The 11,994-nt window shown below is 38.2% G+C and overlaps 1 protein-coding gene across 1 annotated transcript; it reads right to left on the bottom strand.

Moving 5' to 3' along the window:
• Positions 1-442: 442 nt before the first annotated feature.
• ier3 (immediate early response 3) lies at positions 443-1,553 on the bottom strand. The gene has a single exon (XM_042516210.2). It carries the CDS (start codon positions 1,473-1,475, stop codon positions 912-914), a length of 564 nt encoding a protein of 187 aa, XP_042372144.1. The 5' UTR covers positions 1,476-1,553; the 3' UTR covers positions 443-911.
• Between the last annotated feature and the right edge of the window lie 10,441 nt (positions 1,554-11,994).

Genomic DNA, 11,994 nt, shown 5'->3' with positions numbered 1-11,994 from the left:
AAAGATTAAGAAAAAGGCAATGAACAAATTGATGAGAAATGCTCCTGGAATTGCAAGAAATCAGTAGATATAGAAAAAGGTTTTTTTTCTTTTTAAAAAACTATTTTTTTTATAATTACATATTTAATTCTGTTACAGAATTATTGGAAAACTTTAAACGCTTTTTCCTATTTTCTTTCGTTATTTTTTATTATTTCTTATTTTCAGTAAAATTTCTTGACTTTAATTTCTTGAAGTTTTTGACTAATTTCTTGCAAATTTTTAATTATTTTCTTCTTTCATTGCTTTTGCTTTCCTCTCATGTTTTTGAAAGAAATCAAGTTTCAAAAGGGTTATGTAAAAGTGTAATGCAGTCTGCAGGAAACATTTTTTTTAAAAAATACAATATTCAGTAGAAAAAAATTAAAAAGACATTTGCAGTGAAAAGGCAGGAGACAGAAAGTTCATTTAGACATTTTATTAAAATTATTAATCAATAAATAGCAAATACAATAAATAACTAAATAAGACATTTAGACAACAGACATTGTCAGTTTCAGCCTGCAGGAGGAAAAGTTTTTCTTGACGTTTTAAACTTGTAAAACATCCCGCAGGCTGTAAGTGCAGTTAGTTTGTGTGAAAAATAATTAATCACACGCAGTTCAAGTGTTTTTAGTTCAAGTTTCAGTTTTTCAGAAGTGTTCACAGTTCTTTCTTCTCCTCTTTTCTCCTCTCTCCCAGACTGTCCTCCTCTCTGGCTCTCAGGGGGGACTGCTGGTAGCGAGAGGCCGGTGTTTGGAGCTCTGCGCGCGGCTGCGCGTCGCGGGGCGCACCGCTGTCCTCCGGCAGCCGCTCAGGATCAACTCCAGCTCGGGTCAGTTTTGGATCCCGCTCTCTGGCGGTTTACAGGTGAACCAGTTCAGGTCAGGGGTTCAGTTGTCGCTGCCCAGTCTGTGGTAGACCAGCAGGGCCACCATGCTCTTCCCGGCGGCGCTCTGCTCGAAGCTTTCTGCGTCCTGGCCGGTTTTGGGGCAGGTGTTCGGGATCATGTGCTCGTCCTCGCAGCTGCTCGTTGCGGCGGACAGGAGCTCGGAGCCGGGGCTGAGCCCCGCCAGCTGCCGCGCCTCCTCCTCCGCAGACTGGAAGGGGAAGCCCTGGTAGTCGGCGACCGCGCTGTCCGCGCTGCTCAGCGGCGTCTCTGCGCACGGCTCCTCGGTGTAGATCTGCCACAGCACCACCAGGCACAAAATGATGAGCCAGCGCTTGGCCTGGTTCTTCTCCGGCGGCGGGAGGTGCATGCGGACTTTAGCAGGGTACATCACCCGGGTGCAGCGCTTCTTCGGCCGGATTGGCACGTAGGAGCGCACGGCGGTGGCCTGCGCCGGTATCCGCTCGAAGGTGAAGACCTCGGGCTCGGTGCTGCGGGTGGCCATCCGGGAGAAGGCGAAGCTTTCCCGCTGGACCGTCATGGTCACGCTGTCTGATCGTGAGTACATTTTCTCTGAGTTTTGTGTCGTTTTCTGGGCTCTGTGTCTCTGAGATTGTCAGAAGTGTGTCCGGACTCAGCGCGCGGCTCCACTTTATATCTCCTCAGGTTCAGGTTGTGTTTTTTTTTTTAGAAACGCCCATCCCTCCCAGCAGGCCACTCCCAGGCCACCTTATTGCCCAAGCGGGAAAAAGACGAAATATTTGCATATTTGTCGTTTGCGGTTGCGGCTCCGGATCCGGAGTCAGGCTGCTGAATCATCGGGGCTCGGTGAAATAATGACACGCAAATATGCGGGAGCACATCAGAGAAAAGAGCGTGATACATGAGTTATAATATAATGCGCGAAATGTAGCATTTCATCGGCAAAATAGTATAAATATGATAGAAAACGTCCTTTCGCAGTCTAAGTTATCTGAGTAAAAGTACTAATGCCACACTGTGAAAGTACTGTAGTACTAAAAGTACTAAAAATACAAAAATTACTGCATTCAGAGTGAAGGTATTTTCAACATGATGTACCTAAAGTAGTTAAAGTCTTTATATTGCAGTAACAAACTTTTTTTTATGTGATTACACAGATGGTTTATATTAACCCTTTGAAAGTGAGCATACTGGCTTTATTTCCTTTAAAAACATGAGGAAATGACCCAAAAATGAGCAAGAAGTTATTTAAAAGTACATGAAAATTAGCTGAAAATTAGTTTAAAAGAAAAAATGAACAAACAAAAAATTAAACAAAACAACTAAAAGGAAATGATACAGAAAAAAAGTGTGTAAAATTATGATAATTTAAAATGTGCAATAATTATTATTTCCCCTAGACATTATTTCCTAGCTTTGTTAAAATTGTTTTTAATATTATTTTCTTTTTGATATTAGAAATAAGAAATAAGAAACATAGAGGCACATCACCTGAAAATAAGTTAAATAAATAAATAAAGAGTGAGACAAAAGAAAGTTTTTTTTTTAATGCCATAAAATGTTTAAAGTCTTAACAATTTCCTACATAATTTGAAATATATATAATGAAATATGAAATGAAATATATAAATAAAGGTTTTCCCCAGGCTTTTCTATTTTTTTCTCAGACATTTTTCATCTCGCTTTTAAAAAAGATAATTTTCGACATCTCCTAATTTCTTGTTATTTACCAAGCTGGTGTTGCTCCAGTTTTCAAAGGGTTAATATCACCTTCACATGATATTGACATGATGTTGTGGGTCAGTTGACTGTCAACACTGTAAACGGAGTGACAGTCACATGTGAGAGTTACTCTGCTGGAAACGTCTCCACTGATCCTCAGACGGTTTCTGTCGGTTCACATTAACACTCAACATCGAGAATGAACTGGTGAATGAATGAACTGATGAATGAATGAACTGATGAATGAATGAACTGATGAATGAATGAACTGATGAATGAATGAACTGATGAATGAATGAACTGGTGAATGAATGAACTGATGAATGAATGAACTGGTGAATGAATGAACTGATGAATGAATGAACTGATGAATGAATGAACTGGTGAATGAATGAACTGATGAATGAATGAACTGATGAATGAATGAACTGATGAATGAATGAGCGAATGAATGAATAATCTCCTGTTTCCTGTCGATCTGTGGGTGGAGGTCCGGTGTGTCATTGTGTCAGAAATAAAGAGATAATATAAAAATACACTCTGATTGGTGTAATGTGGGAAACTCATGTTGACACTTCCTTTTTTTTATGACCAATCACTATTTTGATGCTTTTTTTTAATGCTCTCTGCACCTTATTTGAACTTAGAAGCTTTTCACTCTCCAGATTAATAGTGAATTTTAATAAGAAAAAATATTAGTGGTTATTTGTAATTAGTATTAACTTCTGCTGCTATACAGAATATTTCAAACAGCTGGCATTTACTGACGAGTATTTGGGAAAAGGCATGCATATATTTTAACAGTGGCAGAGTGTAACTAAGTATATTTATTCTGAATGAACAGATTATTCAATCTGTTTAAAGCCTCCAGGTTTTTGAAACTAGCTGGACAAACTGCAACACAGAAGAAAATTAAATCATCAGATTTAGATTCAGAAATGAAGATCGTCTGTTATTGAACTCCTGATCCTGGAAAGCTTCATCTGTTCGATGACGAGTCGATTTGATTCTAAAAATATTTCTTCTTGCCTGAAAATTGACTTTGAGTGGAGTTTCGGTGATTTTCCAACTTGTGATTTTTGTCACCCTGAGCTGCGGTCGCTGTGGATGTGAAATCACAGGACGTTACTGTGAATGTTGTGAAAGCTCAAATTCAAAAAAGGAAGCTGTTTTTTCCTCTGTGTGTGTGTGTGTGTGTGTGTGTGTGCACACGTGTGTGTGCGTGCATGTGTGTGTGCGTGCGTGCGTGCGTGCGTGCGTGCGTGTGTGTGCGTGCAGGTGTGTGTGTGTGTGTGCGTGCGTGCGTGTGTGTGCGTGCATGTGTGTGTGTGTGTGTGCGTGCCGTCTTTACTGGTTTTATTTCTAATGTAACGTTTGGTTTAATATTTTTGAATTAATTTTAGAGTAATTTTCTGTTGAAGAATAAGCTAAATGTATCTAACGCAGTTAAAGTAAAAGTCAGTTTGTTGCAGTAAAACCTTTTGTTTTATGTTGTTGCACAGACGGCTGTATTAACCCTTTAAAACCTGAGCAAACATGCTTAGTTTCCTTTAAAAACATGGAAAGACGGCAGTGAGCAACAAAAGAAATGACCCAAAAATCTGTAAAAAATGACTGAAAAAAGTAGTTTAAAAATTTTAAAAAATATATTAAAAAAATATATATATATATGATAAAGGAGAGTGCTGACAATTTTAACCATTTTTTTTTTGCCTTTTGTTCCTTAGACACTTTTTCCAAATTTATCAAAAAATAAATCTATTAAGTCTATTAAACTGGTGCATAAAAGATGAAAGTGCGGCCTTCAGGAGGACCCCAAGACCCCCGTTTCTCGTGTCCCCTGAAATGTTAAAAACTACACCCTTCAAACCAACACAGTGCATTCAAGGCTCATGCACTTTGTTGTAATGTAGGTCACAAACTTTCCCAAATGTTTGGCTTCATGTTGATATAAAATGAAATGGATTTCAGTTCAGTTCAATTCAACAATTCAAACTTTATTTCAGACACGCAGAACGGTCCATAGCTTAGAAAAGAAAAGAAAAAGACAGAAAAACACGGAAATAACAATAATAATAATGATAAAAATCATCATTCAAGTAAAAAAACAGTTCCACTGCAGCAAGAAAAACACATTTAACTGGTTTAAGTGAATTTGCTTTGTTTGGATGAAAATTGTGGCAGAAAATGTGGATTAATTGAAGATAAAAAATGCATCAGAACAGAAATGAGGAGAACTTAGAAGCTTTCTGTCGCCATCCCTCTTTATCGCGGTTCAGTTTTGCATTTTTGTCGGCCTGTTTGTGGGAACGTGATGATCCCCTGCGGTTCCCTGGAAGCTCTGCAGACTCCGGCCTTTCAGGTTTCACGGTTTCACGCCGCTGCCCAGGTCGTGTTGGGACACATCCCATCATGCTCTGCAGGAAAACAGCTCTCCATTTTAATCAGGTCGCCTTTCAGTTACATAAAATAATCCCAGTGAAATTCAACGAAACCGGCCCGTGTGGGTGATTTATATAACGATCACTTATTGTTTTTGGTTCATGTCATTCAGCATTCAAGGCAGAAGAAATGATTCAGGGTTTTTTGTATTTATTAGTTATTTTAATTTTTAATTTTCTTTTCCATTGTTCCTAACGACAATTCATAGCCTTTTTTTCACATCCAAAGTGTTATCAGGCTTTAAGGAGACATACTCTGTTTTTATTTCATTTATTTTACAAATTTTATTTATGTCTCTGTTATCTTATTTTTCTTTTTTCCTTATTTGTGGTATATATATATATATACATTATTTGTTTTTTTTAACAAGAGGACAATTACTGCAAGATGCAAGATGTAAAATTTCAGGATGAAATAATACAAATGGTTTTTATTATTATTATTATTACTATTATTATTGAATATTATTATAGCTGCGTTTTGTCTGCATAACATAGATATGATACTCTGCTTAAATTGCTTAAAGCTGGACCTAGTGGGAGCAAATATAATGCATATAAAAATAATAAAGGACCCCAAATAGAGCCCAGAGGTACACCAGAGGAGCAGTAGCTGATCTGAAGGGATCAAGTCACACAATTATTTTGTATCATCATTTTAATTCTGTAATTGAATTATACATAAAGTTTTCTTCAGCTTTTTCCAATAGACATTTTCCTAACTTTTTAAAACTACTTTTCTAAATCTACTAATTTGCTCAGAGTTTCAGATGCTTAAATACTTGTAAAAGCGACCTAAACACTGATAAAGAAAACCAATGTGGATCCAGGTTTCGGAGGATTCATGTTGTCATTATCTTGAAAAAACACAGTTTCGTTATCTTAATGATTCAGAAAGAAAATGATTCAGTTATCTCAGGAAAATGGAGATTTAAAAAAAATATGTGATTGTATGGTGGCTCAGGGCTTCTGTAGAAAAACATCAACAGAACAGCTGATTACTAAATTCGGAGCAGTTGTTTACATGTCAGATAATGACATCATCACGAAATGTATGTGACAAATATGACGAATGGTCTGTGTGTCGGTGTGACCGAGGTCTGACTCTGCGAGGAGTGTTCAGGTCATTTAGAGTTCATTTACCTCTGCACTGAGAGCGGGAAGTTTTTACACGTTTTTACACGACACGTTTGGCCCTTTAACCCTTTGAAAACTGGAAATCACTTTTCTTGTGCTGAGCAAAGTGGTGCAAAAAAGACACTGAGCAACTTGATGAGAAATGTTCCACAAATTGCAAGAAATTTGTTGGTTTTTGAAATGATATTTAACAGAAAAGGGAAAATTTCAACAGAATTTTCTTTTCTTTTATTTATTTAATTTTTACTTTTTTATAATTTTTTTCTTAAATATTGAAAATAAAAAATTACAATAATAATTTCCAGGTAATTTTCTTTTCTTCATTTTTACTAACTTTTTGATGATTTTAAGGCCATTTCTTCATTTCTTGCCCATTGCATTCTTCCCATGTTTTTTTAAAGAAATCAAGCCAATTTGCTTGAGTTTCAAAGGGTTAAATAGTCTGTACACATGAATGTGTAGTTTTGGCAGAATATGAGCGGTCCCCAGAATAACCAGGAGTGATTTCATTAATGTGATGACAGGTGATCAGCTGGTTGACTGAAAACATTTGTGTTTTCACCTCTGACTCAGTCTGCAGGTTCAGTAATAGTTTCACTCTGCTACGTGACAAACATTCGATTTTACCGAACAGAAACAGCTGTCAAAAGTTGATTTCATCAGAAGTGAATGATAAAAAAAGATGACAGAAAACAGACGAGGTGATAAAAATGAATCACATTTTCTCTGCTGGTATTTTCTCTCTGATTAAATCTCTCTGCTCTGTTTTCACGCAGACCGAGCACGCTGTTTATTTAAAAACACCAAAAATCTGGGTCAGTTTTAAATATAAGACAAAGTTTCAAAGCCACAATTTACAGATTTTTTAAATAATTGTATAATCTTTAAAATTATTATGAGGATTTTTATTTGAAGCAAAATGACGTTGTTTGGCATCGCTGAGGGTCAATATATACTGCATATATATATATATATATATATATATATATATATATATATATGTATATGCATGTGTGTGTGTATATTCTGTCGTGATGAATGGCATTATTGTCCATCGTTAACTTGTGATTAATTGCAAATTAACCCCACATTTTTTTAGTTGTTCCAAATGTACCTTAAAGCGATATTTTTTTGTCCTTGTATCAATAAGTAATCAGTAACTAATCAGTAACTCACTTCACATCGACAGTAAATGCAAATAACTTTGGTTGTTTCGAGAGAACCGCCTGCAGAACTTGTAATAAAAATAAGTAATTAAATAAATAAAAAACTTTCTTAATCCATTTCTGCTCACAGAATGTTTTTTCTGCTCTTTCGCTGTATTTTTATTTTATTTTATTTTATTTTTGTCTAATGACGCTCATACATGGATACTCATATTATGTCACATGTTTATTTGTAGGCATTTTGGGATTATAGACTCACGTGACCTGTCAGGTGACCTGTTCATACTTCGTGGCGAATCTCCTCCGTACCTCACGTCTGAAGAAAGCTTTGGGCCCGAAACGTCACGCGTGTGGAGGTAACAAATGTTCATGAGCGTCATCTAGCGTGCAAACTTTAATTGTATTTTTGCATTCGTTTCTGCTGCATTGCTTTCCAAACTACGGGGCGGGCCGAGGGTCATAATTAAGTAACGTGCGTTTAAAGGACAGTTCCAGTGTTTTTCTGTCTGATGTGTTTTGCGTGAATGTGGCTTTTGTGACTCTGTCGATCCGCCGTTTTAAAGTTTAGGGGAAACGACGTGTTTACGGTGAAGGCGTCCTAAAGCTTTCCGTGATTTTTACATGAATCACTGCAAACGTTTGTCTCTGAGTCACAGTAACAGACAGAAAGCAGCTGAGATAACCGCTGTGACTAACTGCATATATGTTATTTTTCCTTGAGTCCTCGTTTCCTCGACGCTCGGCGTCGCGTCACTGAGGCCTCTGCGGATCCGAGGTCCAGCGTTTTCAGATGCAGAGACTTTTAGATGAGTTGAGGTTTCGATGATTCTGATGAGGCTGAAAGTCGCCTCTCCGTCAGGGAGGATTTATTTCAGCTTTTGTTGGGTGGCGCCGCCGTGCTGCAGCGTTTCCATCATGTTTTATGCCAGTTTCGATTCCCGCAGACGCTTCGCGGAGGGAAACTTGCTGCCTTCACCTCCTGCATGTCTGAAATACCTCAAACATTTTTCTGCTCCTTTTTGTTTCACCGTGAGCTTCAGCAGAAAGAATCAGAAGCATCTGAGGCTGCTGCAGGACGAGGACGCCATCGGCATGACATCACACACACACACACACACACACACACACACTCACACACACACACACACACACACACACACACACACTGCAGCGGGAACCCTGACTGAGCGTCTGGGTGGCTGAACGTGGCTGAAAGATGTGTCAGACACATTTTCTCAGCTGGGTGTGAGATTCCTGACAGTGTATATTCATCTACACACACACACACACACAGACACACACACAGTCTACTGTACCACTGTTTCCAAATATGGCAGACAGTGAGGCGAGCCATAGTCACCAACGGCAAAAGTGACTGAAAGGTGAGGCGATCGATCGGATCACCAGAATAAATAATGACGTTGTGTGTTTCTGTCACGACTGTGTCTCCTAGAAACTGCGGTTGTTTGTCACTAAACGGTTTTCTCGATTACGTCGTTGTGTCATCGCTGCCTGATTATGCTCAGAAAAAGATTATTTTAGGTAACGAAACCGAACATTTATCTACTGCAGTCTGTTGGGGAGGACGAGGGGTCGTACAAAGGCCAAGATTTTGGCGCCCAAACTTCTGGTTCACATTAAGACTCCGTGTTTGTTGTTTGCAGAATCGTACGTTGCCAACTTTATCTTGTGCGAATGGAGATGATTTATAAATGAGCCGGTCCAACACACTGCCCCAGATAGCCAGTGTGCTGTGAGGAGAGGTGAGTGACAGATTACGTATCGATGTGGAAATGTTTAACAAAGACACATTTCAGAATAACTCAGTCACTGAAAAACCTGAATATTTCACACGAACCCTGAAAACACGAACCAGAGCCTTCGAGGAACACGTCATGACGCTTAAAAACAATGAGTCAAAAATCAATAAAAGGCTTTTCCATGAAATTTTAATTCTGCGCAGCATAACTCGTCACCAGTGTGTGTAACCTTCGTCCAACTCTTCTGCTGAATTTCTGAAACCTGAAAAAAATATTGGTTTCTTTTTAAAAAACAAGTTTCAGGTTACAATCTGATAAATTAAATAAATAAAAATATATATTTTTTACTACACAAATGAAACAAAACAAAAACTCGTTTGTGCCCGCCTCAGTGAAAACGGTTTTTAAGGCTGCATGTTGTTGCAATAACATCATGGTGCTATTTTTTTGTAATTTCTTATCTTTTATTTTTTCTCTTACTTGTATGGTTTTATGTGGTTCTGTGATTCTGCACTCAGTGGTTTTCTGGTTCGATACGTACTTTTATTTTTACATGTGGATTGTGTTTGTTTGATTCTTCTGTTAAAGCAGAGAAACGTGTGCAGCACTTTGAGTCCAAGACAAAATTCCCCACGGGGAAAGTATTGTATCGTATCGTATCGTATCACATCGTATCACATCGTATCGTATCGTATCACATCGTATCGTATCGTACTGCATGACATCGTATCGTATCGTATTGTATCTCATTGTATCGTTTTGTTTCGTGTCACATGCCATCGTTTTGTTACAACAGCAACCAACAGAATTAGGAAAAAAACAAAAAGTGACAATCAAAAAATGATGCAACTGCACATTCAGCTCCACAGTGCTGTTTTTTTTTGGGATCAGACTGCTGTTTGTCTTTTTTTTATCTCTTGTTGACGTGATTCCAGTGAATGCAGAGGTTTGGATTGACTGGTCTGCAGCGTGTCCACACAGGTTTGAACGGCAGTGAGAGTCTGAGCGTTGTGTCATAAAACATGCAGATGTCGATCAGTGAAACCCGTCGTGTCGCAAAGATTGTCAGGGATCAGACCGTTTTGAAAACTACTTCTTAACTTTTGAAATTTGATTCCTTTTGGGGTAAAAGGCAATTTGCAATTTTAATAAGACAAGGCCTAAACATTGGCAAGATGTTTGCAAGAAGTTACAAGAAAATGACCTAAAAATACATTCTTTTCTGTAACATAATTAAAATCAATTTCCCTGTGTTTTTTTTTCCAACTCTCCTTCTTTTCTAAAATTAAGTTTCATGGTATTTTTTTGTCACCTATTACTAATTATTTGCAATTTGTGGTAAATTTTTTGCCGAGTTTCTCGTTGCCTTTACCTTATTTTTCTGAAAGAAATCAAGCAATCACGTTTTTTGCAAAAACATGAAAAGAAGCAAATGAGCAACTTAACAAGAAATGACCAAAAATGGCAAGAAAGTGGTTAAAAAAAATACAAGAAAATGACCTGAAATAAGCACAAAACAGGTTATTAAATCTAAATAACCTAATCTTAAATGTATAACTTAAATAATCACAAATATTATTCCCTTGATATTTTCCCTACTTAGTTGATAATTTTCTAATGATTCTCAAAAGAAAACTTCAGGTCATTTTCTTTCTCTAATGTTTAGTATTTTTTGTGGGATATTTCAGGCCAAGTTGCTGCTTTCTCATGTCTTTGAAAGAAATCACAGAAAGAAATCAAGCAATGTCTTTCTTGGTTTAAAGTGTTTGAACAAATCTGCAGCTGCTCTCAGATGTTCCTGCTTCATTTTGCATTAATCTTTACATAATTTCACATGCTGATCTGTTTTTTTTCTGCCAGATGAAAGTGCAGATGTAGAAAACCAGAGAGAGTCATGGTGGATCTCACAGGGTTATGAAACTGTGCAGCTCAGCTTCTCTGCTCTGAAAGCAGTTTTCCACTCTGACAGTAAACCTTTCATAATAAAGCGTCTGTAAAAAGTTCCTGCATGCTGCTTTAACTCCTCTGAAATTCCCTCTGTGTTTCCTACAGACGGAGAAGTGAGCTCACTCCTCCGTCTGCTGCTATTCAAAACTTCCACTCAGCCGTTCGCACTCTGATGCAACTCTGCTTTTTTTTTCCACGTTTACTGTAAAAGATGAAATCCCTCCAGCGGAGCCAGTTTTGTGCTGACTCATGGTTATAATGCTGACCACATGGTTTGTGCTCACTTTTTTTGTTTTTACAGTAGCTGTCTCTGATGGACGGCTTCAGTCATAACACACTCACACACACACACACACACACACACACACACACACACACACACACACACACACACACACACACACAGGGGTCACTTTGACGGGTCACGCGGCTCTCAGGTCGTTATGGCGACCATGTGATGTGGGTCACTGTTGTGCGTTCACTTCTGATCAAAGACGCTGCTGATTGGACGTGTTGGCTCGGTGCTGGCTGGTCGCCATGTGAACGGGCCTACGTGCAGAACGGGGCAGCGTCCGGCTGCAGGGCTGGGGGGGGCGGGGGGTTAAACCACCACACAAAACCCCAAATTTTACCGCGGCGCTGCACACGCCGACGCCCCTCCCTGTTTATTTGCTGCTGTTTTGTTCAATTGTTTTGTGTGTGCAGCGCATTGTTGTGTGTTTTTATTGTTGACTTTTTCACCTGAACTGATCTGAGGTCAGAGAGTGCAAAACAGTCTGAGAAAATCTGACACGAAGTTTTGCCCTTTTTTTTCTATTTGAGGGTGAAATTTAAGCAGAAAATAATAACTTTCAAGGTTAAAATGTTTAAAATATTTCATTATTTTTTTTAAATAAATATTGAGATTAATCTTTTGAAACTGCACAACATAA

The sequence above is a fragment of the Plectropomus leopardus genome, chromosome 4, assembly GCF_026936395.1.
Source record: "Plectropomus leopardus strain MGB_pleo_1.0 chromosome 4, ASM2693639v1, whole genome shotgun sequence".
Taxonomy (NCBI): domain Eukaryota; kingdom Metazoa; phylum Chordata; class Actinopteri; order Perciformes; family Serranidae; genus Plectropomus; species Plectropomus leopardus.
Note: the sequence above shows the minus strand (reverse complement) of the source record. Positions and strands in the feature narration are given on the sequence as shown.